At 47.5% G+C, this 27955-nt stretch overlaps 2 protein-coding genes and 1 long non-coding RNA gene across 3 annotated transcripts; 1 reads left to right on the top strand and 2 right to left on the bottom strand.

Annotated features, from left to right (window-relative positions):
- Window positions 1–114: 114 nt before the first annotated feature.
- On the bottom strand, window positions 115–5096 carry LOC126506956 (uncharacterized). Its single transcript, XM_050150974.1, has 5 exons — window positions 5079–5096; window positions 2318–2452; window positions 1987–2235; window positions 1677–1786; window positions 115–1065 (listed from the first exon to the last, which is right to left on the bottom strand). The coding sequence occupies exons 1-5, from the start codon at window positions 5094–5096 to the stop codon at window positions 495–497; spliced, it is 1083 nt and encodes a 360-aa protein (XP_050006931.1). The 3' UTR covers window positions 115–494.
- Window positions 2718–27478, top strand: R3hdml (R3H domain containing like). Its single transcript, XM_050150941.1, has 7 exons — window positions 2718–2811; window positions 9959–10396; window positions 10980–11287; window positions 14519–14637; window positions 16843–16975; window positions 24022–24137; window positions 27173–27478. Exons 2-7 carry the CDS (start codon window positions 9997–9999, stop codon window positions 27303–27305), a joined length of 1209 nt encoding a protein of 402 aa, XP_050006898.1. The 5' UTR covers window positions 2718–2811; window positions 9959–9996; the 3' UTR covers window positions 27306–27478.
- LOC126506944 (uncharacterized) lies at window positions 15437–16928 on the bottom strand. Its single transcript, XR_007593376.1, has 2 exons — window positions 16783–16928; window positions 15437–15860 (listed from the first exon to the last, which is right to left on the bottom strand). It is a non-coding gene; the product is annotated as an uncharacterized lncRNA (long non-coding RNA).
- Window positions 27479–27955: the final 477 nt, after the last annotated feature.

Raw genomic sequence — 27955 nt, 5'->3', positions numbered from 1 at the left:
TATGGCCTCTATGGGCACCAGGCATGCACATGGTATACAGGCATACATGCAGACAAAATGCTCATATACGTACATTCATAGGTTAAATTTCTTAAAGAATCATTACTAAAGCAGTGAGCAAAAGGAAATTATTTATGTTCTTTAAATAGACTCTTTGTGAATAGAAAATATATAATGACAAATAACAGATATGAAATGATTATGTCTTTGATCTTGAGGAGTTCCCACCATTACAAATGGCTGTGAAAGCTGCCTTGTGGTCCCTAGAGTCTGGACAATGCTGAGATGAAACGATGAGTTTGGCAGAAGTCAGTTTAGGCCCTGGAGGAGAGGGAAGAAGAGTCAGGGACAGCTCCTGGAACAGCTGAATTCTCCCCACACCGAGGTCTGATGGCTTGGCCAGTGGTCAGCCAAAGGAATGGTGAGAAGAAGCTATTCCCAGAAGAGTGACCAGCTGTGCCCTTTTGTTGGTTGGTCCCTGTGAAATAATTCATTCAGATTGGGAGAGAGACTCTCCCAGTAGGAGGCTCTCTCATCTTCAGTTCCTGGCCAACAAGTTGGATGCTCACCCCAGCACCAAATCCTTCCTCCTGAACTCTTTCTGCAAAGTTTTGCTCATTCGTCACCTCTGGCTGCTGCTCTATCTGACCCCAGGGAGTAACCAGCCTCTCCTGGAGCAGCTGAGTAAGGCTGGTGTCTACCAAAGGCCAGATCTCGGGCCTTTCTAGCAGGAAAGGGTCGTACCCGCTATCTGTGCCTCCAACACACACAGACTTAGGTGAAGGGACAGCAGGGGTCGTGCTACTGGGAGCACCCGCCTTTACCCACCAGCAGCTGCGGAAAGAAGAGCAAGGCTCTTGCTTGGGACCCTCGCTAACCCCAAGCAACTTTGTGATCCACTCCTCCCCAACTCCCAGCTTCCTCCTCTGGATATGCCTCTTACAGACCTCAGCCTTTCTTATCTCGGGCAGTGGAGGGTCCAGGCTTTGGAAGAGGTAACTGTCATTGATGAAAGAGAAACCAGAAAGAGAGGCAAGGACAACCTCATGCCAGGATGATGGCTGTCTGCAGAGTAAAAGGGGGGGGGGGGGTAATAGGGGTCGAACAGTTAGACATTCTCTGTTTCTTCACCTGGGTTTTAAAAAAATACTCGTTAAATCTACACTGACTTCTCATGACTCTCAAATATATATTATATTTCACAACGCTCCATTAAAGCAAATACATAAGCAAGCAATGAAACCACAGCAAAATAAGAAATAGGTAGAGTATGCCAGGCACTGGGCTCTGAATTAAAATCCTCTCGACTGCTCTCTTTCCCACAAGGATGCCCCTCCCCCAGGTAGGTACTGTTATATTCCTTTCTACAAAAGCAAACACTGAGGCACAGACAGGCTAAGACACATAGTCAAAGTCACACAGCCGGCAGAGCTGGAACTCGAAGTAAGAGTTACGTACGCCCCACTGGACAAAGTGCTTCATTCCTGATCCTTACTCGACTCCTGGGCCTAGAGAATGCGGCTCTAACACACCCTGCTTTGGGATAATCCAGCACCCACAGCACTTTGCCAAGCTTACCAAGTGACAAGCTAACAGGGTATAAACATCATCTATTGCTTTTGTTAAAAACACAGATGTGAATTCAAGTCTAGCTGTGTGTTCATTACCCGCCCTACCTCTGACAAGTTCCTTGTTCATCTGTTTCCTTGCTGGAAAAGCCAGAAACCTTGTCAACTGCGTTGCCTGCGTAAGTATGTGAAGTCTTATTTTGTTCGGGGTCAAGAATCTAGTTAAGGGTACAATAAACGACACTTCTGAAATAAAGATGGTCTTTGGGAGACATTTAGAGCCATTGGCGAGACAGAGAAGGCAGTGTAACCACCCCCATTTAACAGATGGACAGTGGCCCAGAGGGTCCCACGGTCCCTTTCCACCCCGCCCTGTCGAATTCTTAGGGTCCAGCTGGGCGGTGGCTGTGGGCCTTGCAGGAATGCGCGGCTGGGTGCTCAGACAGGGGGTTCTGACGCCCGGGCTTTTCCGCTCCAGCTGCGCGGGCAGGCGACACAGCAAATTCCGCAGCCACACCTGGCGGGTGCAGCTGTCCTGGACCAGGAGGAGGATTTTCCTAGTCCTGCGGCCGCCAGCCCCACGGGCATGGCTTTGACCCGGGACTACAGGGCCTTGGCGCAGCAGCGGGACCACAGAGCACCCTCGGGGCTTGACGGCCAGCTCGCTCTACGCGACGACACCAGTCACCCTCGGGCATCCGTGACTAGCAGCTCAAGCACGCCATCTCTGCTCTCCTGCTCCTCTCTGCGCCACCTCGGGAGGGCGAGCGGCTCTCTGGCTTGGCTTCTGCAAACACCAGGCTGATGTCCGCTGTTGGCCTCTCAGCAGAGCTGTCCTTGATAAGGGGACATCTCCGGGCACTTCTCCGGAGGGTTCCAGGGGACTGTGGGAGATCAGGCCTTGGCTGTGGTGTAGGGTGAAGGGCTCAGAGCTGCTCTTACACATACTCCTTCCTCCGGTGCTATCTCCCATCCTCAGCCTTGTGCTTCCTGTAGACTGGCAAAGCGCCAAGGTCCCCTGCTGAACAGTTCTGCTGACCTCCTGGTGCCTCCCTGCTCTCCCATTCCCGGTTAGTCTCCGTACCCTCAAATGCTCCCCTAGGCGGGCCTTTTGGGCTTCCGTACTCTCGGCACCTGGCCAAGAGGCTGTTCTCCCTGCCTGAGTCCTCACTCTTTCCAGCCGACCCAGCTCCTCAAGATTAATGGAGGGTTTTGAAAATCCCTTGGCAGCGCGTCGGGGAAGGTATTCGTGTGTGGTTATGAATTGTATGTTAGGAGGATAAGATGTCTCCCCATCCCCGCATCGTCAGGGTTTCCCAGTTACTCTCTGCACCTGGCTAACAGGTAGCCAGCAACTATGTAGTCTAGGCTGGCATAGAACTCACAGGGATCCTCTTGCTTTGGATTCCTAGATGCTGGGATTAAAGGTCTGCACCACCATCTCTCTTTTAAAAAGATTGTGTGTGTGTGTGTGTGTGTGTGTGTGTGTGTGTGTGTGTGTGTGTGATCTCCTGGAGGTGGAGTTACAGGTGACTGGGAGCTGCCGACATGTGTGCTTGCAACCAAATTCCCGTCGTCTGTCTGCAAGAGCAGTAAACACTCCTAACTACTGAACCATTATCTTCCCAGCTCTAGCGTATGTTTCTCCTTAGGATTTTAAATTGCATTCTTATTGACAGAGTACTTTATTAGTTTTTTAACATTAATTTATTTGCTGAAGGAAAGGGCACATATCATGGCATGCATGTGGAGGTCAGAATGTGTGATGGAAACTGAGACCTCAGCCCCTATATTCAAGGAGTCTGGGATGTTTGGTTCAAAGCATCGCCTCAGCCCCTGGCGCCCACCCTTGGAGCGCCAATGGAGCAGGGATGGAGCAGGAAGCTCCATTACAAGCCCCCTCCCTGGAAGTTGCCTTGGTCCGGACTCAGCCTCCAGGAAAGTTGGCCAAACAGTGACCCCCTCCCCAGGAGGGTCAGGATCACTCCCACAGGCTATTTAGGCTGCTCCCCAGAAAAGGAACACGTGGGTCTCTGGGTTTTGCGTAGTCTCCCCTTTTCTCTCTCTCTCTTTCCCTCGCCATGTTTTCCTGGGCCACCCTGGAGCGCTGCAGTAAACATGGGCATCTTTTATTCGGTCTAATTTGGTCTGATTGAAATTATTTGCGTGGGCGGAGAGGCTCGTTCTTAAGAAATATTCCTAACACAGAGGGCAACCTTCAGGAGTTACTTCTCTTTCATGGGTTTTGAGGAGAGAACTCAGATGGACAGGCTTGTCGGCAAGTGCCTTTACCAACTGAGCCATCTTGTCAATGCAAGAGAAAATTCTTCTAAACAGATTTTTAAAAACCTTGCAGAATCCTTAAAATTGTACTGAGGTGTAACAATTTTAACCCAATCTTGTATACAAGTAGGTATATTTTTACATACAGTCACCAGCACAAATGTTACCCGGATCCTGACATAAACTACATACAGTCATTGTATGAAGAGCTAGAGAAGGATTGAGGATATGGGTCAGTAGTAGACAGAGCGTTCGCCTAGTATGTATCATGAAGTTCTGTGTCCAATCTCCAGCAAGCATGAGAACCTGAGCTGGGACTCCAAGTACCCATGGAGGAAGCTGGTCATGGCTATTCTTGCCTATGATCCTATCACTGAGGAGGCAGAGACAGGAGAATTTGGGGCTTCCTGGCTAGACAATCTAGCTGAATGATTAGCTCCAGGTTCAATGAGAGACACCTACCTCAAAGAAAAGTGGAGCCAGGCAGAGTAGCTTATGTCCTTAACTTCAGCATTGGGGAAACAGAGGCTGGTGATCTCTGTGAGTTCAAGGCCAGCCTTGTCTACAATGGTGAGTTTCAGGCCAAGCAAAGCTATACAGTGTTGTGGGAGCTCCATTCAATTAACCAATGGCATTTGGATAAAATAAAAGACACAACACAGTCTCAAAAACAAACACACAAAAGGGTGAGAGTAATCAAGAAAGAAGCCCACTCCCTGTCAACCTCTGGCCTCCACGCATACACTTGTACCCCCCCCCCCCACATACACACATACGCATACAGCAGGACAGCTCTCAAGGCAAGAATTAATAATCAAGGATATGGAGATGCTAATTACCATGATTTGATCACTGTATTTTACATAATTATATCAAATCATCACACCACATTTTTCCAAAATAAAAGATCACATCATCCAGATTTAGGCATCTGGTCAATTAAAATAGGTTTGTGGTTCCCCCTCCTGCTTCTCTGCACCAGCACTCCAATCAGCTGATCAGTCACCCTGGATCAAAGAACCTTTTTCTTTCCCAGCACTGAACGTAGGGCCTTTCACATACTAGACAAGTGCTCTACCGCCGAGCTACATCTCCACCCTATATTCATCGAATATATTTATATATACTAGCATATATCATTAAATATATAGTATATATGTATTACATTTACCTATTTAGTGTGTTATGGGAGGAGGTAGGGCAAAAGACAACTTAGTTCCCTCCTACTTTCGTGTAGATCTCCATTGGGCTCAAACTCAGGTTATTAGGCTGGCGGCAAGCCCCTGTACCCACTTAGCCATATTACAGACCCCTCTTTTCACTTTTGTGAGATAGGCTCCGTCTAAGTTCAAGGTTAACTTTGAACATACCACCTTCCAGCCTTGCTATCCGGAGTATCTAGGGTGATAAGACTTTCGCCACCATGCCCCAGCTCGGAAGCACCTATTTCTTATTCCCATTTTAGAGACAAGAAAGAGTTCCAGAGACGGCCTAGGCCTTGGTGTGGGTCATATGGAGTTCTAGACTCCGAAATGCTGGCCCTCACCCGCTACATCATCCTGCTTCCCTCTGAGTGATCCACAAAAGAGCCAGTGCAGAATGGGGCGCAGAGAGAACAAAGTACAAGGCCTTGGGGCCCAGAGGTATTTTATGTATACTTATTTGCAAAGCTACCAGATACTCTGAGCCATTGTGAGACTCTCCAGGCCCCCTCCCTAGGTCAGGGACAGTCACCCGCAGCCTCTCCATTCTGCTCTTCTGGGGACACAGGCCTGGCTACAGGTCAAATCTTGGTGTCCTGATGTACTCGCTGCTATGTGCTTCAGGCAGTGGCCTCCCTCTTTGAAGCTATGTTCTCAACTGTTAAAAGAAGATTAAAATTCCTGTACATAACTAAGGTGGGAACTGGGGCTGGGAACTGTGATTGTCAATGTTCAGCTTTCGGAATTATAAAACAACACAAACCCAAAACGTGAACTATGACCTGGGCATTCAGCTCACTGGCTCGTTGGTAGAGTGTTTGTTTACATAGCATGCACAAATGTCCGGGTCCCACCCTCAGCACTGACTAGATGCTGGGAATGATGGCCCATGACTAGAAGCAGAAGGATCAAAAGTTTAAAGTTGGGGCTGGCTCATTGGTGAAGTGCGCTGGCTGCTCTTCCAGAAGTCCTGAGTTCAATACCCGCATGGCAGCTCGCATATCTGTAACTCAAGTTCAGAGCTTCTGACACCCTCACACAGAGATACATGCAGGCAAAACATAATACACATTTTAAAAAAAAGTTCAAGGTCATCCTTGACTACATATTGAGTTCATAGGAAGCCTAAGCTACCTGAGACTGTCTCAAAATAAAACATAAAAGTCAACTGTGGGGCTAGCAGGTTGTGTCTGTGTACCAAGCACCTACGATTCATTACCCCTCATAGCCTGAGTTCAACTCCTTGGACCCACATGGTGAAAAGAAGAACCTCACAAGTTGTCTCCTGACTGGACACACACACGCAATAAATAAATATTAAAAAATTAAACCAAGCCGGGCGGTGGTGGCGCACGCCTTTAATCCCAGCACTTGGGAGGCAGAGGCAGGCGGATCTCTGTGAGTTCGAGACCAGCCTGGTCTACAAGAGCTAGTTCCAGGACAGGCTCCAAAACCACAGAGAAACCCTGTCTCGAAAAAAAAAAAAATTAAACCAATTGTGGAGCCTGTAGCCTAAGGTGTATTGTGGGGTGAGCCAGTCTATAAGCACGAATCCAGTCAAGCACTAGAAACCCCTTCAAATGTCCCACCCCAGTAATTTTAGACTCCTTTCTACTATTGACAGTATTTTTGGTGTGTTTTTCTTTGTAATTTTGTTGCTTTAGGTATATCTCTAGTCAGCAGTGTCTCTTTTTTGTTGTTGTTTCTTAAAACAGCGTCTCATGAAGTCAAGGCTGGCCCCAGAGTTTACTATGTGATTGATACTAACCTTGAATTCTTGATCCCTCTGCCTTCGCCTCCAGAATACTAAAGATTACAGGTATGCACCACCATGCCTGGGACGTAGCATATCATCTTATCCATGTAAAAACCCTATAGCATTATGACCCTAATTAAACCAGGCACACACATGGTGTGCTTGCACACATGCAGGCAAACTACTCATACACATAAACATTTTAAATATTTTTTAAAAAAATAAAATTAAAAATTTTTTTTAAAGACTGTGGAAAGGCTTAAGTAGGAGGATTGCAATTTCGAGGCCAGTTTGGGCTATAGAGCAGAACCTTATTTCAAAACAAAGAAAAAACAAGACAAAACAAAAATCCTGTAGCTTTTCTGTTCTTAATGACTGCCCTCCTCCTGCTTGGATTTGGAGTAACAGATCTGGGCTGCAGTCCTGAGCCTGCCAGCTGCTGTGTATTGTCCTTGGACAAGTTGTTTGACCTCTCTGAACCTCTTTTCTCAACTGACAAATGGCCCCAATGATCTCTAAGGGCCTGTCTGCTTCCCACTCCCCTCTGTCCAGCCGCAGTCTCCTGGTCCACACTCTTGGTTCAGCTACCGCCTGTGCGCAGGAATGAGAGAGACCTATCCTAGCATCCTGATTCCCCTGGGGCTGACTATCTGAACTTGGGCAAACTGCTTAGCCTATCTGAGCTTCCACCTTGTCAGCTGGAGATCAGGGGTGCTGGCATCATGATCATGGAATAAGGCTTAACAAGACTACATGTATGAAGCATTTAGAATGTATCATCTTCCACATGCTCCACAAATGTTGCCTGCTGATGTTATTATTAGCTATTATAAACACCCGCAGCTTGTGCTATGACAGGCATTTCATTTATTGCCTTAAGAGAAACCAATGGGGCAAGATGGCTCAGTGGGTAAAGGTGCTTGTGGCCAAGCCTGACGAACTGAGTTTGACCTTGGGACCCACATGGTAGAAAGAGAGAGGACTACAGATTGTGCCGTGATAAATGAGGGTTTTGTTTTGTTTTCAATAGAATGTCACCGTAGGCCCCAACTGGTCTGAAATTCACTAGGTAAACCAGGTTTGCCTTGAATTCACAGTCTGTGTCTGCCTCCTGGGTTTTGGAATTAAAGGTGTGTGCCATCATGCCTGGCCTTGGCCCCATATTTTTATTATTTTTAACTCCCTCCCCTAGTGTGTGTGTGTATGTGTGTGTGTGTACATGCGTGTGTGCATGCGCATGTGTGTGCGCATACGTGTTTCAAGAGTTGTAAGTCACCTAACATTCATGCTGAGACCCAAACTCAGGTCCTCAAGAAGAGTAGAGCACACCCTTCACCATTAAGCCCTCTCTCCAGCCCGGTGGCTCCACTTTATAGACAAAGGTACCAAAGCATAAAACGGTTGACTAGCTTGCTGGTGGCCACTCAGCCAATGATCCTTGGATCTGGTCCAGCAACCCAGGCTGTCTGGATCTAGCCTGTCCCGCAACACACCAATCTACACAGCCTCAATCCCACTCTTTGGGAGAATGCCCTTTCCTTGCCCATGCTCAGAGAAGGCAAGAAACAGGCAGTAACTGAACTGAGCAGGAGTAGACACTAACCCAGAGTTCCTAATTTGGGCCACTCCTAATTATTACCTGCCCTACCCTGGCTATTTTATCTGCTGAAAATCTGCTTCATGGAAAGGGGTCAGTCTTGTCCACAGGGGAGCAGAGTTTGTCTCCATCTGTACAATAGGTGTGTCTCTGCCTCAAAGATGCCCTGTGAACTGGGACCATTAATGCTAAACTCTGAAACAAGGTTTGGGCACCTCACATGGGAGTGGTCCAGGTCAGGCAGCCAGAGGGGTTTGGACTTGACAGTCCCCAGTCCCCAAGAACCAGTGTTATTTGTGTCTGCTTTTCTTACCCTATGGTGGGAAGGCCCTGCTGAGGTCAGGGATCTCAGCCTCCCACAGCCTCCTTTAGTTTCCAGTCGTTGTTTGGCCAAGCGAAGGATGCTGTGGCCAGGGACATTGCTGTAGCAGGAGTGTGTTTTGGCGGCCGTGTTGTCTGGGCTGTGGAGGAGCAGTCTGGGTGGCAGCCTGGAGCTAGGGTTTCAAGTGTCTGGGGAGGAAGACCTGGCCCGAGTGACCCAGCCTGTCTTCAGCCCTGCACCGCTAGCTGAGCAGGGACTCAGTCTTGCCGTGTATGCGTGTTTTGCCTGCATGTATGTCTGTGTACCACATGTGTGCCTCATGCCCTAGGAGGTGGCGAGCCTCCATGTGGATGCTGGGAATTAAACCCAGGTCCTTTGCATCAAGTGCTCTTAATCACTGAGCCAACTCTATAGCCCCAGCCTGGGGGTTTTCAACCTTGTTTCTTTTACACATTTCCTGTAAGTGTGACTCCCCTAGAATTAAAGGAATGTTTGTTATTTGTGCAAAACACAAGCAACCAAAGAGGAGAGACATGAATGCCAAACCCTCAGTTTCAGCATCTCAGAGACCAGCTGGGTTCCAATCACACCCATGCATGTATATGTAGACTCCTGTGTGCTCATGCACGCACCTGGATGTACACGACAGGACACAGAAACCCGCACGCCTATGTACATATAACTGCACTGGCGCGCACATAGCATCTAAGTGTAAACAGCCAAATGAGAGCACATGGGTGTGTGTGAACATGAGTGCACACACCCACAGAAAACACATTGTGTGGCAGCTGCTGTCGTAACTTCACAAACATTGACTCATGTGCTCTCACGAGTGTTTGTTGAGACAGGTACCTTCACTGCTCTCACTTGTACCAGTGAGGGTCAAACGGTTCACCCATCAACTGCTCATGGATGTTTTGCAGTGAATGGATTAAAGGGGTTTGAACCCCTTTGCTGAACACACACACCACGTTGTTTAGTGGCTCAAGCCTTCTCCAGGGTTCACCCCACACATCTGCATTTTGTTGGGGTACAGAGCAGAACATCAATTAATTTCTCTAACTAACAGGGCCCTGGGCACCAAGCAGACTTGGATTTGAACCCAGGCTCTCTTGACTGTGGCCTTCTTTTTCATTCACCTCTGTGGGAAAGTCTTCCTCTACGAAACAGGACAGGTAGCGGTCGTGGCACCAGCCTCTGAATGTTGGCTGTGTTTGCTCTCATCCCAAGGTGTGACACATGGAAGATGTTCATACCTGGATCCCATCATGTCTGCCCATTCAGAGACTGGAGGGCTTCCTAGGGAGAAGTCGGAACTCTCTCCTGCTGCCTTATTCTACAGGGGTCTGGCAAGTAGAGGCCTCCACTGGGTCTGGGATCTCCCTGGGTGCATGTCCTCCCAGGACTCCTACCCCTTTGCTACACCCCCGCTCAGCTGGCAGCTAACCACAGCCCCTGCACACTCCAGACGGCAAAGGGCTGGAGGGGAAAGCCCACAGAAGAGGCAGGCGGAGCCTCTCTCTGAATGTGCTGGCTGGATAAGGAGGGGGCTGCTAGATGGGACGTCAGATGCCGTCGCTCCTCATGGACTGTTAAAAGTGCTGCGCTACCAGGATATCTGCAGAAGTCCCTGCCTTCTCAGCCACCTCCTGGGGCTGCCTGTTCTGGGTATGTGCCCTAGTGAACTTGAAGCCCGGACTACGCTGACCTCTTCTGGCCTCCCTTCTCCTCTCCTCTCCTGCCCTCTCTTGTCTTCACTCCTCTCTTCTCTCCCATTCTATTTCCCTTCTCTGGTCTCTCTTGTCTTTTTCTCTGACCTCCAGAGACCTTCTGCCTCTGCCATCCTCTGCCATCTGTCCGTCCCATGTCACCCCCTCCATCCTGAGGCTGCCGCACCGAGAAAAGGGCCCGTTCTGCTTCTGTGGGCATCAAATGAGCCCAACATTATGGGATTGGTAAAGGGTGTTTGGCCAGAGGAGATGTCTGTCTCCCAGGCAAATGTGACAGAGCCCTGACTTTGAAGTGGTAACACTTTGCCACTCCAGGGTCCAGTCTGGATTAGCCACTGTCTGGGCATTTCTTCTCATCACCTAACCAACTGAGTCCACAGGGGAGGAAGGAGGAAGTATTGAGTATCTGGACCAGAGCTGGGCCAGAGGATCTCTGCCAAGTTCCCGGAGAATATTCTCTGGACTGGCAGTGTCCGAGGAGACCTCTCAGGGTTTGGCATTCTCACACCCACCTCTCCTAGGCAGCAGCTCTGCTCGGCATCAGACAGGTACACGATCCCAGACAGCTATGCCTCTTCTGGCCAGCATCGTGGGCCTGGCAGGCCTTCTCCTCTGGACAGGCCACACAGTGGGGGCCTTAAGGATGCCCAACACCACAGTGGTCCTGGGCCGACCCAAGAACATAGCTGTGTGGCCCCTGTCTGGCTTGGGGGTGCCCCGGTACCGCCGGAAACGCCATATCTCTGCCGGGGACATGAGCGCCTTGCTGGATTATCACAACCACATCCGGGCCAGCGTACACCCGCCTGCTGCCAACATGGAGTATATGGTGAGTCCAAAGCCTTCCCGGTGCACCTCTCAGCCAACACCAGTCTGCTCACTGTGGCTTGCAGTGGCTGGCTGACTTGGAAGTACTGGACCATCTGCCCGCCTAGCCCAAGCAAACGGAGACAATGAGCAATCCATTTGACAGATGCAGAAAGTAAGGTCATGGCATAAATCCTCAGCGAATGGGCGTGTGTGGGGGTGGGGAGAGAAGAATGCTATCTGTAGGACATCTTTGCGCCCTGCCAGGGCCTTCACATAAACCCTCTTTCTTTCAAGACAGTATTTTATCTGTTTTCCAAAATGAAGGGACTGAGAGTCAGAGGATAAGTTTGCCTAAGTTCCCCCAGCCTGGATTGCAAGCCTGGTCTGCCTGATGCTAAGCTGGGAGATTCAATTAACACAATATGAAGCCCAAGACTTTTACCTCCACACTGGGAACCTGCAGGGGGTGGGAGACCAGGGCGCTTTCCAGACCATTGTCTCTCAGCAGAGCCAGTTGCTTAACCCGCAGGGACCATTCATTCCCAGCCCCAGTGGAGGACAGGCAGGCACCAGGGTATCTTGGGTTGAGGAAGGCCAGGAGCCAAATCTCAGTGCAGGTTGGGGTGTCTTCTCCTGTCAGTCATAGTGTCTCTTAGCTTAGTCAGCCCCCAGGGTGGAGGAGAAAAATCCTCCTATCACAACCCCTCCCCAGGACCATTGTCCCCAAAGCCTGGAGAGATAGCCGTCAGCCCATACAGGCGTCTTTAGGAAGAGAGACAGCAGATAGGCCTCCTCCTGCCTAACAAGTGGAAAGGTGGCCCCCTTTCAGCGTTCTCTGAGACCTCCTTTGTGAAGCCAGGCACAGCGCTAAGCCTTTTCTGGATACCATGGAGGACCAGGCTTACTCCCTCAAGAAGACTTGGTTGGGATGGGGGGGGGGGGAAGGCGAGGGGTGGCAAGAAAAACTAAAAGTCACCAACAAGATATAGAGGCCAATATCACAAGTCAGGAGGAAATTGGGAAGGGTCCAGAACTGGATGGCAGGCAGCTGGGGGTGGGGTGGGCGGACTGTCAATTATCTGCTGACTCTTTCACTCATTCATTTATTAACGCCGAAACTGCCACGCAGAAGGCCTCTAGTTCCCAAATAAATGACACATTAATTGAGCACCAGCGGTATGGGTGGCACTAGCCTCAGCAGGTGTTTACTTACTGCCTATGGTATAGAGCACAGGAAGCAAGCCAGCCACTCCCTCCAGGGATGCTGGGAGAAGCAAGCCAGCTACTCCCTCCAGGGATGCTGGGAGAGGCAAGCCAGCCACTCCCTCCAGGGATGCTGGGAGAGGCAAGCCAGCCACTCCCTCCAGGGATGCTGGGAGAGGCAAGCCAGCTACTCCCTCCAGGGATGCTGGGGAGGGTCGCACGGCTTCTCCTTTGTTCCTTCTCTCCCTCTCTGCTTTCCCTAAAAAGCAGGAGGCAGCAATGAGGTGGGGTAGGGTGGGTTGGGGTGGGAGCTTCTTGCGTCCCCATTTCTCTTTTGCTTGGCGGTTTTGCCTGCAGATCAGAGTGAGACCAAACGACCCTCACTCCCGAAACCTTTCTTCCAAGCCCCAAGAAGGTCTGGGTCACGTCTGTCCCACTTTCCCACATGCCCTGGGGTTGCCGTGAGTCATGCTTGTTTGACAGGTCATTTCCTTGCTAGACTGAGGCCTTGGTGCCAAAGACTATTGTTCAATATTTGCTGAGTGAACAAATACTAACACAGAGAATTCCAGGGAGTCACAGTTGGGAGGAAACTGGGTTTGGGGGTGTTGCTTGTTACAATTTTATTTATTTATTTTATGTGTATGGGTGTTTGGCCTGCATGTAAGCCCGTGTACCATGTGTGTGCCTGGTACCCAAGAGGTCAGAGGAGGCTTTGGATCCCCTGGAACTGAAGTTACAAATGATTCTGAACCTTCATGTGGATACAGGGAACTGAACCCTGGTCCTCTGGAAGAGCTCTTAACGACTGAGCCATCTCTCTCCGGCCCTTAGTTTAGCTTTGAGACAAGGTCTTGTCATCAGTGGAAAATGTTATTAGCTGTGCTTGAGTCCTCAAAGCTCAGCTGGTGGGAGACTTTAACCAGGCTCCGGATCATGGGGTAGGGCTCTTCTCTCTTCTCACGTCCCCATAATTTTCCCTGTCTCATGTAGTCCAGGCTTCTCTTAAACAGAAGAGGGTGTCATTCTCTAGAACTGGAGTTACAGGCAATTGTGACCTGCCATGTGGGTGCTGGGAACCAAACCCAGGTCACCAGTAAGTGCTCTTGTTCTCTGAATCATCTCTCCAACCCTAGGAACTAGTATTTTTTCTTAAAGAGATAACCGTGCCCCCCAGCTATAAACTGTGAAGAATTTCCACACTGGATACTTATATAACTACGAAGAAGGTTAAGGAGGAGGTTTAATAGGCACTGCTGTGGAAGAATCCCCAGTCTTGTCAAATGAAGAATTAGCTATAGAACCGAGCATACACAGTCATTTGTGATCTATATGTCTGGGTTACAGGGAGTATTTATGGTTGTAGACTGTTGGGGAAAGGTACAGGCGTGATGAGAGATGTAGAATGTCCCACTTTGCCTTCTGTTGATGTCATATATATATATACATTATATATTATATATAACAGTATCTGTCTGTGATATAGCCTTGACTGACCTGGTACTCACTATGTAGACCAGACTGACCTCAAATTTATAGATATCCACCTGTTTCTGTCTGCTGAATGCCAGGATTAAAGGTGTGCACTTCCATGCCCTGCTTTCATTATTTTTTATCTTAGATTTTTTACATGTTTTTAAGCTTTTAAAAGAGGTCTTGAATTCAATTTTTAAATGAAAATACTGCAAACTTAGAATCAATGATTCTTCTTCATTCTGGGCTCAGTCAGTCACACATAGGAAGTGCTGATAACTATTAAACAAATGCCCCAGGATTCCAAGCAGAGCTGAGGACTTTATCTTTGAGGTCTAGAGAGGAAGAAAGCACGGGGCTCTGGGCCAGAGACCTGAGCATAGGGCTCAGCTATGGATTTGTGCTTGACCGCGGAGTCAAAGTCTTTGAGCCTCTGTTTTCTGATCTCTATGTGGGTGTGTTGATCTCGGGAGACAGAGGAAGCATGGTGCCAGGTAAGTGGGCCTGTTTGCACCCCGCTTCGGTCATGGTGGTTCTTTACCCTGGGGCAAGTTCCTGGTCGTTCTTTCATCAGGTTTGGGATGAGCAGCTGGCCAGGTCTGCTGAAGCCTGGGCCACTCAGTGCATCTGGGCCCATGGACCCTCACAGCTGATGAAATACGTGGGCCAGAACCTCTCGATCCATTCCGGCCGGTGAGTGAATCTCTGCCCTTTCTTCATTCGGTCGTTGGACACATGGACGCCGAGTACTTACTCTGGCCCCGGTGCCATGTGCAGTGGTGGTCACTGGGATGAGCCAGGCAGATGAGCTCTGCACATATAGAAACTAACTCATCCGTAGTTGCAATACGGGGCAGACAAACTGGAGCTCATGATACTTCAGAGAGCAAGAATGGATTGGAAGACTCACGTGCTTAGTAAAGTAGTGAGGGCTGCGGGGAGAAGAACAAGGACAGGGGGTAGGAGGTGAGGACATGGGGCCCAGGAACAGCAATGGAACTGAACTGCCAGCCTGGCTTTTGTCACCTCACCATGCCAGCTTCTGAGTCAGAAAGTGGGCGCCTGAGTTCCGAGGAAGTTTGGCCTATGTTCCAAAACTTGGGGTCTCCTTTGACCTAGATTAGCTATTTCTAGACTTGTGAGTTTCATAAGACAGTAACAAGGGCTGACGAGATGTTCCAGTAGTGAAGTGTTTGTCTGGCAAGCACAAGGGCCTGTGTGCAACCCCCAGAACCCACAAAAAGCCGAGCACAACAGCGCATGCCTGAAATCTTAGCCCTGGGGAAATAGAGGCAGGAAGATCCCTGGGGATCACTGACCAGGCAGATTTTTTGGGGGGGCCAGTGAGAGACCCTACCTCAAAAAACAAGGTAGAGGGCATCTAAGACATGATACCTGGGGTTGACTTCTGGCCTCCACATGTAGACGCATGCCCCACACAAACACATGTGTGTGCACATGTGCACACAGACACACACATAAACATTTAAGAGACGGTCATATGTCAGTTTTATTCAAACAATTGAGGACATTAGGAAAACACGGCGCTCCCCATCCTACCGGTTTGCCATGCCCTCAGACGGATCAGGGTTGGTCCTGACGACTGAGTTTCTGGCCCCTCTGGGCCCCTCTGCACCTTTGCATATCACCAACTGGTTGGAGCCAGTGCCGAGCTTGGGGATTGTGACTGGTGTCTCAGAGCCCTGCAGATCTCATCTCAGTGACCGGGTCATTCCTCAAGCTCACACGTGCTCTCTCCTACGATGAACTTCTTCACACTGCTGCACTCTCCGCGGCCTGATGGCCAGCCGTTCTGAAACTCACCGAGAAAGGGTGTGAAGAGCAGAGGCACAGTCGCACTTCGCCAGTGTGACTACTCCCAGGCCACCCCTGTCTGCTCTTTGGCTCACGCCTGCCTGTTCAACATAAAGATGAAGAGTAAGATAAAATACCAATGGGCAGTCCAGGAAGGAAAGCTGACGATAATATACACATACACAGACACACACACAAAATTTAAAATAAATCTTTTTTAAAAAAGCATTTTATATTTATGTGTATATGTGTTTGTCACACGCACTCTGGTGCCCTGAACTTGGATCTCTGGGAGAGCAACCAGTGCTCTTGACCTCTGTGCCACCTCTCCAGCTCCAACATTTAATCTTTTTTGTTAAAACTGAGACTAAGAGAGATAGGGAGAGCCAGCTGTAGTGGCAACACTTTTAATCCCAGCACTCTGGAGGCAAAGGCAGGCCAGTCTCTGTGAGTTCAAGGCCAGCCTGAGCTACAGAGACAGGCACTGTCTCAAGAAAGGGAGCCTCCGTGAGAGGGATGGTGAAGGGCAGAAGAGAGCCTCCTCAGGGAAGTCATCCGGGAAAAAGCCCAGAGCAAGTCCAAGAACTGAAGGAACATCAGACTTTTGTAAATTTGAGGGGACCAGCAGGAAGTTTCATGTGATTTAATTCAGCACAGCCTCAAGTTCCAGCACAAGACTGCTTCTAAACTCTGTCCCAGAGAGAATTGCTTGGGAGGCCTGATCTCCTCAGGCAGGTATGGAGAAAGTCCTCAGACCCCATCAGGTACTTCAGTCTGCAGAGAGCTTCCTGGGATAGCCTGATGGTCCAGCATGCCTCTCTTTCCCTAAAAACACTGTGTCTGAAGTGCCACCAGAACCTGGCTCTTCACACAGCTCTACTGAGCGCTATGTGCCAAACACAGGTGAGCGCTTTGTCGCCCTCCTCAACCGCTCCTCAGACCATAACCCCTGAGGTAAGTACGACCTGTCTACATCCTACCGTCTTACAGATGGGGAATGTGCCAGAGGATGAGGGCACTCACCAACAAGGTGGTGATTTTCCATCCTCCCTTCACTGCCTTCCATGTTCTCGGCCTCCCCAGGTACCGTTCTGTGGTAGATCTCGTGAAGTCTTGGTCTGAGGAAAAGCGGCATTACTCATTCCCAGCTCCGAAGGACTGTGCCCCACACTGCCCTCGGCTCTGCAGGGGTCCTGTTTGCTCCCACTATACCCAGGTAACCCTCTGCCATCCAAGAGTGCTACTCAACAGACCCTGGCACCTCAGAGAGTAATGGGGGGCGGCAGAATGAGAATGAAAACACAGGCCCATGGGCTTCCTTTTGCTTCTTTCTGTAGACAAGGCCATTGAATATCCCAAGCTGGTCTCTCACTCTGCATTTTCCTGTCTCAGCTTCCTGAGTGTTGGGACTATAGGCCAGCCCACCACTCCCAGTGTGTGCTTTCCTTTATGTAGACATTCCTGGAAAGCTGTGTAGACCACGCACTGAGATTAATTATACTGAAATACAGGCTCTCACAGGCTTGAACTCAGAGACATCCTCTGTGGATTGCGTTGGGTGGGCTACTCAGTCTAGGGGTTAGTAACCCACCCGCAATCCAGTTACTCCAGGGTCTCGGAGGGGCGCTACCTGGAAGGGAGTGAGCTAAGACAGAAGAATGAGACCAAGCAACTTTGTCAAGGCCTCTGTTTATTAGGGACGGGTTACAGTTTATATATGGTAAGGGATGAGGGGCAGGGTACGGGATCTCGCAGGCCGCGTGGTTCCGGTCACGTAGCTCGGTTACATTCAGACAGACAGGCCAGAAGTCACAAGTGGCCACACCTGGTTCCCTGGATAGCTGGAATGTGAGGCGGGTTCCGCTAAGATTAGCAGTTAATTGGGTGAGGGGCAGGTTTTGTCAATAGAACATAACTATGGGTGTGAGGTTCTCTGCAGACTCCCTAGAGTGATGGTTTCTGTAATGATTGTTAGGGGGGAAATGGCTCCTGACATATTCCCCCTCTCTTATATAAAGGCAAACAGTTATTAAGTGGAGGGCACCAAGTCAGAGTCAACCCTGGTGTCAGATTTAAAAGAGAAGGGACTGGGACAAGTAGAAACCCTCCTCTCGAATGGTGAAGCAATTTTACCTCTCATGGGAACAGAGGGGTGCCTTATGATTAGCATTAGTTCCTTGGAGCTTCTCAAATAAAAGGTATCTAGCAGGATTAAAGTAAGCAGACCACAGGGCATCCTGTCTTAGGCTGTGTGGAGAGCTTTCCTCGTACCTGGCACCATGCCATGTTGAGCCGGCCTTTACAGCCTCTGTATGGTGTGCTATTCAGGTGAGGATCCACACTAACTCCCGTCATTGGGTGCCTGAGTCTATCATTAATGAAAAACTGTGAGGAGCTCCTCAAACAAAAGATATAATGATATAATTTTGGGCACCAATAGCTCCATTTTTAGACAAGAAGGAAGGGCACCTTCCAAACCCAGTATTCACCTTTTAGTCTGGCCTAAGGTATCCTCCTTCCTAAATGCCTACTCCACATTAAAATTATGAGTGCTGTTTGCCAAAAATTAGTGCAGTGTAAAGGGATCTAAATCTAAAATTTTTAACATATGCACTAAACCCAAACACTTTACAGCATGTGTCAAACCTTTTTCAACATAAGCAGTTACAAATATCATTAGATCAATTGCAGTAAGAGTACAATGACATACATTGTTGTTACTTAATACCACCAGTTCCAGTCTCTGAGCAACAGTGACAGGAACCCCAATCTTCCCCCTTCTTAAGTGAAGAGGCGTTAATATTTTAATTTAAAATGAGTTTTGTGTCCCAAGAATTAAAACAGTTGTTTAGTCTGCATCTCAGCTTCAAAGCAAACCAGAGTTCAAACTGTAGAGGCAGTTCAGCATTTGTGCTTCAGGGCAGGTGGAATTCCTGGGTGAGGTGAGCTGGATTCAGCTATCTGAAGCACATCCTGGCACTTATCTCAGGCTGGACTCTGGAGACAGGATGACACCCCGCAGAGTGGCGTAGCAGGTTCTGTTATCAGGAACTCTTCTCCTTGGGGGCAGGGAAGGCCGGACCAAGGACCTCTCTGCAATCATCTCTGGAACTCCTCTGTGGGATGTCTGCAGCCACGACTCAGGTCCAGATTTTTTCTTTCTGTGAAAAAACATAAACACATCCTCGACCCCAAATATATATAGGTCGGGTTTTTTCATAATGCATTGCAAGGGCTTTTCCACCTTGCCTTAGCAAAGGTCAGCTTGGTGTTATCAGGCCAGATCCATTTGCATCTGGATCTGCTTGCAACTTCTATGAGTTGCTTTCAAGGAGCCTTGTTATGCTCCACAATTTTTTTTTTTTTATTATTACCATCAACCATATATGCAGTTCCTCCATTGGAAGAGCCATTTGTAAAATTCTAGCATAAAATCCTTTAAGAGATTTTTTTGCCATAACATTAGTAAAATACAGGTGTGTGAATTGTAGCAATGATCTGGGAAAAGATCATCGTTTTTGGCCTTGAATTGAGCAAAGGCAATTGTCCAGGAATCCATCTTAAAATTATCAATGAATCTATTGTTTAGGAAACATTGATTATAGTCAATATTCTATCTAACCATTTTTTTCTAGACGTTATCCTGTCCTTTTGTATCAGACAGGCTACTGTTCTAAATTAAGAGTTTAATATCTTAATTGGCAAAATTGAGAAGGTTTAGCCATAAACAGCATTTTTTATAAAACTGTTGTAGAATAAGTTTTACATTTAATATACATATTTGCCATAGCTGAATTATAATTAATATACTGTATTTGTTGATTATTGTATACTTTACCTGTTTGAGTACCTGCTAGGCAGCTTGTTTTAAGCTCTCTATTGGAAACTGTTTTTTGTAAGAATTTTACCTAGCAGCTCAATATCTCTCATAAGAACATTATAAGTAGGGCTTTAACCATTGGACATCCAAAAGTTTGTAAGCTATCCTCCTCTTAAGTTCCAAGTCTGCCTTGCAGATAGGAAAATGGAAAAATGAAGCATTTTTTAACTAGTAATGCTGGTCTCATTAGACACCAACATGTAGAAGAATGAAAATAGATCTATATCCATCTTCATGAACAAAATTTAAGCCCAAATGAGCCAAAGGCTTCAGCATATAAAAATTTTGTTGAAACTTATAGAGAAAAATTTTTTGAAGCACACCTTGCCACATCGTAAACACAGCCTCAGTGGCACAAACATTGTGAGAAACCATAAATTAGATCTCCTGAATTGAGAACCTTTTGTATAACAAGGCTATGGAGTGGGAAAAGATCTTTATTTATCATAAATCCATTCCAAAAATATGTGAAGAACTCAGGAAATTAGTTATTAAAAATTTAATCCAATAAAAATATTTGTTATAGACCTAAACTGAAAAACTCTTAACAAACGTACTTAAAAATGACTGAGAGACACCTAAAAAATGTTTGAATATAACATCCTTTAGCCGTCAGAGAAAGGCAAATCAAAACTCTGAGATTTACCTTATCCTTGTAAAAATGACCAAGATTAAAAATTATTGTTAACAATCTATGCTTAAGAAAACGTGGGTAGGGAAAAAACTCGCTGGAAGTGAGCTGCAGCCCGTGGCGGCAGCTGCGGCGCTGGGAGCAGTGTTGGAAGTACATACTGGCACAGCCATCCCTGAATCACACACAGCATTGAAAAACCTGGACAAATCCAAACTCTCCCAGCAGGAAGAGAAAAATCAAAAATCCAGGACTAGCCTTGTGAGGGCACCAGACCTCACTCCAGATGGTTGTGAGCCACCACGTGGCCGCCAGGAATTGAACTCAGGACCTTTGGAAGAGCAGGCAATGCTCTTAACCACTGAGCCATCTCTCCAGCCCCCCCAGCAGGAAGAGGAGAATCAAAAATCCAGGGTTAGCCTGTTCAGCAACCCTGCACCAGGAACTAACTCAATACAAAACCAGACTGCAATCCTGATAGCAATCCCCGGGAAACTGCAATCCTGATAGTAATCCCGAGAAACTGCAATCCTGAAAAACTAGTTTTCCCGCTGCAATGATCACAGTACTGTTTTAGGAACTAGCTGATTATGACACTGGGAGTGGTCCCAAGAGGCAGGGAGCCTCCGTAGGTTTTTGAAATTTTTATGACCTTTCTGGACCACCGGGCTGTGGTCTTCTTAAAAATTCTTTTTTCCGGTCACTGGGGGTCGAACTCCTCCCCCACCAACCAAGGCCACGTGTAAGCGACCTCAGCAAGGACGGTCTTTGGCAAGCCATGGGGGGGGGGCGCGCCCTCCCAAGACCTGAGTGAGAGTCTCCCCAGCAGTGAGGGACCTCCATTATGTAAAATTAGGCAGATATCTACCTCAAAACTTAGCAGTAGCCCTTTTGGGCCTAAATATAAGGTTGTTTAACCATACCACAAGGACACGTGCTCTGCCATGCCCAGAGCAGAACTTTATCATAGCCAGAATCTAAAAATAACCCAAAGGTATCTCTTTTACACCTAGGATAAATGAGACATCATCCTTTTAAATATCCATGAATACCACAAAATATCTAGGAGTGACTTTAAGCAAGCAGGACAAAAGTTTTTGGGTCCTGTCATCTCTGCCTGTGAAGGCCGAAATGTTTTTTACTTTTAACCATTATCACTTGCTAAGAGTATAACTCTGGCCCTTGATAAATTTAGTGAGAGGCCTGAAGCAACACCTGGCAGCAGGAAAGAACCTCAAGCTGAAACATTACGATTCCCACCCAAGAGCGGGCCGTACAAACGAAAATTGTCGGATAAGAATTTTAAATCTTGAAAGATCCCCTACTTTCTTGCGAAAGCAGAAGAAACACAGCAAAAATGACAATTTCACTGAAAGCAGTCTACGGATTCAGTGTAAATGTCCATTAAAAATTATAGCAACATTTCTCACAGAACTCACATACAGACTTTATGTAATGTTCATTAAAATTATAGCAAAACTTTTCACAGAACTCAAAAGAACAATACAGAACTCAAAAGAACAATCCCCAACCTTATAATAAAGAAATAAAAACTCAGATAGCCTAAACAATTCTAAAAATCCTCTGAATGCATCACAATCTTTGACCTTAAAACTTTTTCTACAGAAACACAGTACTGAACTTAATCTACCTTAGATATAAACTTTTACACCTACAAACTAAAGATTTTTGACCAAGAAGCAAGATTTTTGAAATGGAAAAGAAGCATATTTACTGTCCTAAATGCAGCTGCAGCTTTTTGAGTCTAGACTCCTTTATAGCAAACCTGCCTGTCAGCTTTCGCTCCATGTGGCAGGGAGTTAAAGACATATACATAAAGCAAACACATAAATCTCTGTTTTTGACTCTTACTCCTCTGTCCCTGAGTGAATGCTTAAATTCCTGCATGAATTTCTCTTCCTTTGAAAGTGATTGTCTCACCCCTTGTGGGACGACGTGAACCTGCGCCTACCTCCCGTTCTGCCATCTGTCCGAGTACTACAGCCGCAGAACCTTCATTTTTCTTCTTGTTGTTGTCCCGGGACTGCGCGTGTCGTCCGATAGCTGACCGTACTCCGAGTCACTGGTTCGGGCGCCACTGTGGATTGCGTTGGGTGGGGTACTCAGTCTAGGGGTTAGTAACCCACCCGCAATCAAGTTATTCCAGGGTCTCGGAGGGGCGCTACCTGGAAGGGAGTGAGCTAAGACAGAAGAACGAGGCCAAGCAACTTTGTCAAGGCCTCAGTTTATTAGGGACGGGTTACAGTTTATATATGGTAAGGGATGAGGGGCAGGGTACGGGATCTCGCAGGCCGCGTGGTTCCGGTCACGTAGCTCGGTTACATTCAGACAGACAGGCCAGAAGTCACAAGTGGCCACACCTGGTTCCCTGGATAGCTGGAATGTGAGGCGGGTTCCGCTAAGATTAGCAGTTAATTGGGTGAGGGGCAGGTTTTGTCAATAGAACATAACTATGGGTGTGAGGTTCTCTGCAGACTCCCTAGAGTGATGGTTTCTGTAATGATTGTTAGGGGGGAAATGGCTCCTGACAATCCTCCTGCTTCACCTTTTGAGATTACAGGCATCATACCCTGCCAATGTTTTGTTTTGAATGTTCTGAGTATTTTCTGTTTCTCCAAACTCCTACTGTCTGCTTTGTTCTACCACTGAGCTATACCCCAGCCCTTTCCAACTATCTTTAAAAAAAAAAAAAGCCATATGTGGTGGTGTGTGCCTCTAGGCTCAGCACTTGGAAGGCACTGTGACTTTAAGGTCAGCCTGGTCTACAGAGCGAGTTCTTCTAGGTCACGCAGAGGTACATAGTGAGGTTCAAAACATAGTGAGTGTCTCAAAACAGCAGCAGCAACAACAACAAACTCATGGGACATCATTACCTCCACCTTCCCAGCAGAGCACAGAGGCACAGAGAGGGTCAGAGACTCAGGGAAACACACACAGCAGGTGATGTTGAGATGCTGATCCAAGCGTGTGTGATTCCAAAGTTTAACCTCTAACACTACAATGGCTTTCAAAGGTTGTCACGAAAAGGAAAATCTTAAAAAGAAAAAAATAAATGAAAGGGTATAGAAAACAATAACGTATCACGCACGATATGGATAAATACTGCTTTATACCATTCTTTGGCATGCTGGGTATACCCAAGGGCTTAGAACCACGAGGCATGAGCTCTACTACTGCGCTGAACCCCTGCTTCTTTCAGCCGACTTCTGTACCTCCTGCACCTATTTCTCCATGTAGCAATATGAAACACATTCCTTACTGCTGATTTCAGTTAAACGTTATTTTTGAAAAACATTCTATTACAGAATAAATGTTTTGTTGTTGTTGTTTTTGGCTTTTTTTGTTTGTTTGGTTGGTTGGTTGGTTGGTTGGTTGGTTGGTTGGTTGGGTTGGTTTTTTGAGACAGGGTTTCTCTGTAGCTTTGGAGCCTGTCCTGGAACTAGCTCTTGTAGACCAGGTTGGCCTCAAACTCACAGAGATCTGCCTGTCTCTGCCTCCCGAGTGCTGGGATTAAAGGCGTGCGCCACCACCGCCCGGCTCATAATAAATGTTTTAAGCCATCCTCCAACCCCTTACGATAGGCAGACATGGTCTCTTCTCCCGTCCTCCAGCTCTGGGCCCCAAGACTTCACCCAGTCCGTACTCCACAGGAGTGGGGTCTAGTGAGCACGTTTCCCAGGGTTCTCGGGCTCCTCTAAGCCTCGGCTTACCTGTCTCTGTGCTTCCGCAGATGGTGTGGGCATCTTCCAGCCGGCTGGGCTGCGCCCTTCACACCTGCAGCAGCATCCATGTATGGGGCAGCACCTGGCAGCAGGCTGTGTACCTGGTCTGCAACTACGCCATTAAGTGAGTACCGCACCAGGGTTCCTCCTGCTCAGTGCTCTACTGGTTTGGGCAATTTAAGAGACTCAATTGACAAAGCCTTTTGTCTGTGTGTTTGTTTTGTGGCACCAGAACTGGGTCTTATACAAGCTAGGCAAGTAGGCTACCTTTTAGCCACAGCCTAAGCCAATAATCCTTCATCTGTGCCCAAGGCGTGGGCATAGGGGACAGACAGAGAAAGGGCTGAAAGGTGGGTGAGGGGGTGGGGATTGTGGCCTGAATTGGCCCAGCTGCCCACCAAGTGGCTAATACTTCACCATAAATCCAGCCTTTCACACCAATGCCAGGCATCGCTGAGCAAATGGGTGTAGTGCTAGCCCTCTGAGCTCACCCCAAGAATCAGACACCTAAGAGCACCTGCTCTTGGGAGGGCGGATTGGATAGAAGAGCAAAGACGAACAGAGAATGCGCAGCTCTCCCAGACTCACCTCGCAGCACATAGGTAGGCAGGAGACCAGGAGCCATTTTTATACAAATCTAATGGAAACACAGGGAAATGGCAAGATAAGTTCCCATCTGGTATCAAAAATGAGCATTACAGACTTTCAGCTCAAAATGAGAATAGAAAACTGGTTTTTGTTGTTGTTTGTTTGTTTGTTTTTTGAGATAGGTTTCACTCTGTTACCTAGACTGGCCTGGAACTCACTTCTTAGCAGAGAGTAGCCTCAAGCCTGCAGGGGATTAGACTCTGCCTCAGTTTCCCCAGAGCTGGGATTAGGACAGAACAACCCAGTTTAGCCATTATCTTTTTTTAAAAAAAGCAGAATTTACCCTCAAGTGGTTAAACAAACAAAAAAACAAAGAACTTCTTTGAGTCTATCATCCAGACCTCCCCACCCCAGCTGTCCTCATTCTAGAGGGTCTATTTAAAAAAAAAAAAGACAAGCTCTTTTGTAGCACAGGCTGTCTTCAGATTCCCAGTGACGATGATTGAGCTTCTGGGTCCTCAGCCTTGACCTTCTGATTATTGGGATTATAGGTATATTTCCCCCCACATGCCTGGCTCCCAAGAGGATCTTTAAAAAAAATACAATTTATTATATCTGGCACTAATCCTAATATCCACGGACATTCTGAAGAGCTCCATGGATGAAGCCTCTTATGAAATCAGAAGCACATCCTTTCCTAAGCACTTGCCACGCCTGGTGGCGCTTGGTGTGATCTCAACACAATGAAGTAGGAGGCAGGAGGGTCAGTAGTAAATGGTCACCTAGGCTGCATAGTGAGGTCCAGCCTGGGCTACAAAACAAAACAAGCAACACATAAAAGCCTTAGGAGTTCTAGATAACTGATAGCAGACAGCAGGGCCAGAGATAAGATGGGGGGGGGGGGGGAGCCTGCGGCAAGAGCAAGGAGGAAGAGAGAATGCCGTGAAGGGTCTCAGCCAGGTGAGGGGAAAGTGAGGTGTATACTAACCAAGCCTGCCGCTAAGGGCACTCTGGAATTGTTAAGATTTGTTTTATTTCATTGCTGCTTGTTGTTGTCATTTTGTTTTGTTTTTTGTTTGTTTGTTTGTTTGAGACAGGGTCTCTTTATATGGTCCAGGCTGGCCTGAAATTTGCCACGTAGCCCAAACTGGCCTTAAACTCATAAATCCCCAGCCTCAGCCTCCCAAGTACTAGGATTACAGATGCGTACCACCTGCCTCCTAGCTAGGGCACAGCTAGTGATGAGATTCTGTAAGGCAGGACTCTGAGAGCTATGGCCCATGGCCAAACCTAGCTTGTGGCCCATTTTAAATAAAGTTTTATTGAAACATGGGGTTACAATTCCTTTATCTCTTCTCTACAGCTGTTTTCATGTCACAGAGACACAATAAATCATACTTAAAGTTTTAGTAAAATATAACATAAAAGATACCATTGAGTCTTTTTTAAGTGAAGAATTCAGTGACAATTATTACTATAACATTGTGCAACCATTGCCATTTTATTTATCTCTATTACAGTCATTTATGTTTGTAGGGGTGGTATCCACACACCACAGTGCACATGTGGAGGCCAGAGGAAAACCTCTTCGAGTTGATTCTCTCCTTCTACCATGTGGGTCCTGGGGATTGAACTCAGGTCACTGGGCTTGGCGGCAACTGCCTTGACCTGCTGAGGCACCTTGCTGGCTCTGTTGTTTCTTTTGAGACACATGTAGCCCCAGTTGGCTTTTACCTCATTAATTAGCAAGTGTTGATCTTGTTCTAATCCCCTCACCTCCAAGTGCTGGAATTATGGACCTGTTACCTGTGGTACTGGAAACTGAACCTGGGGTTTTGTACATGCTAGGCAAGCTCTCTATCAACTATTTATCCATCCCTTCTAAACTTTCCCTTTTCCGTCAGCCCAGAGAAATCTCTATAACCAGTAGGCAATAGTTCCCTATTCTCTTCGGTAAAAGGTAGAGGTCTTTTGAGAGGGTAATTCTACAGCTGAGTACCTAGATTAAGGGTGAAGCCTTGAAGACACGGAGGGTCATGGCCTTAATGAGGCTCCGCGAGGGGCCACTCATGCCTCGTTATCCTCATCAGCTAATTACTCAAGCTCCCATTTGCACAATATACATATAGCAAAGGGTTTTTTTTTCCATGGACCATTTCACATCATTTTCATGGACACTGTTTCATTTATCTTATTCAGAGAATAATATCAGTTTCCAAGAAACGAAGTGGCTCAGTCTGTCACCAGGATGAGAACTCAGGACCAGAGCCCAAATCTGCCCCCTCCAGGGAGACTGGGAGAAGGCGAGAAAGCCAACCCTTATAGGATGTCAGTATTTTCCAAGGATAGTGATGCTGTGCTCATATGCACAGGTTGTATTTGTGCTGATCTCTGCATCCCTATGGAGGAGAGATCTGCTGGGTTTGCAGAGAAAGAAACCAGGGCTTACAGAAGTGCCATGTTCGAGGTCCCATGCGCAGTGGACCCCAGGGTGGAAATGTGGAAATCTGTGAAGGCTATTTCACCTAAACGTTCCCTAATGTTGTTTCCCCTGGGCCTGTTCTTTTGTAGGGGCAACTGGATTGGGGAGGCGCCCTACAAGACTGGGAAGCCATGTTCTGCCTGTCCCGCCAGTTACCAAGGCAACTGCAAAAGCAACATGTGCTTCTCTGGACTCAAATCCAACAGGCTCCCATGGATCTAAACTAACCCAATGTTTTGGTGTCCCTAGTTGGGCCTGTCCACCCCCCAAAGTTGAGAGGGAGACAGGGGTTGGGCAACCCTACAGTTCTTTATAAACTCCTTTTCTTAAATGTCCAGTACATGCCAAAGGTATCTCCTCTCCCTTCCTTAGTAAAGTCTTTCTTTTCTATAATATCTAGGGAAAAATGCTTTCTTTTTTCTTTTTGGTTTTGTTTTGTTTTTGTTTTTCAAGACAGGGTTTCTCTGTGTAGACCTGGCTGTTCTGAAACTCACTCTATAGACCAGGCTGGCCTTGAACTCAGAGATCTGTCTGCTTTTGCCTCTAAGAGTGCTGGGATTAGATTTATACCACTATGCCCAGCAAGACCTGCCTTTTTTATTTGCCTGATTCTCTGGAGCAAGGGCTACTGGGAACAAAATAGGAAGCTTCGTCTGTGACTCTGAAGCTTCTAACCCAAGACTGTCCACCTAGCGAAAGGCTTTTGTCAAACATTCTCAACCTGGGGCTGTAGCTCAATGATACTTGCTTGCCCAGCAAGCACGGGTCCTGGCACTGCACAACCCTGGCATGGTGGTGTGCACCTATGATCCCAGCATTCAGGAACTGGAGTCAAGAGGATTAGATGCTGAAGGCCACCCTCAGCTACACAG

This window comes from Alexandromys fortis, unplaced genomic scaffold (genome assembly GCF_014885135.2).
Source record: "Alexandromys fortis isolate MF-2015 unplaced genomic scaffold, M_Fortis_MF-2015_v1.1 scaffold_27, whole genome shotgun sequence".
NCBI lineage: Eukaryota > Metazoa > Chordata > Mammalia > Rodentia > Cricetidae > Alexandromys > Alexandromys fortis.
Note: the sequence above shows the minus strand (reverse complement) of the source record. Positions and strands in the feature narration are given on the sequence as shown.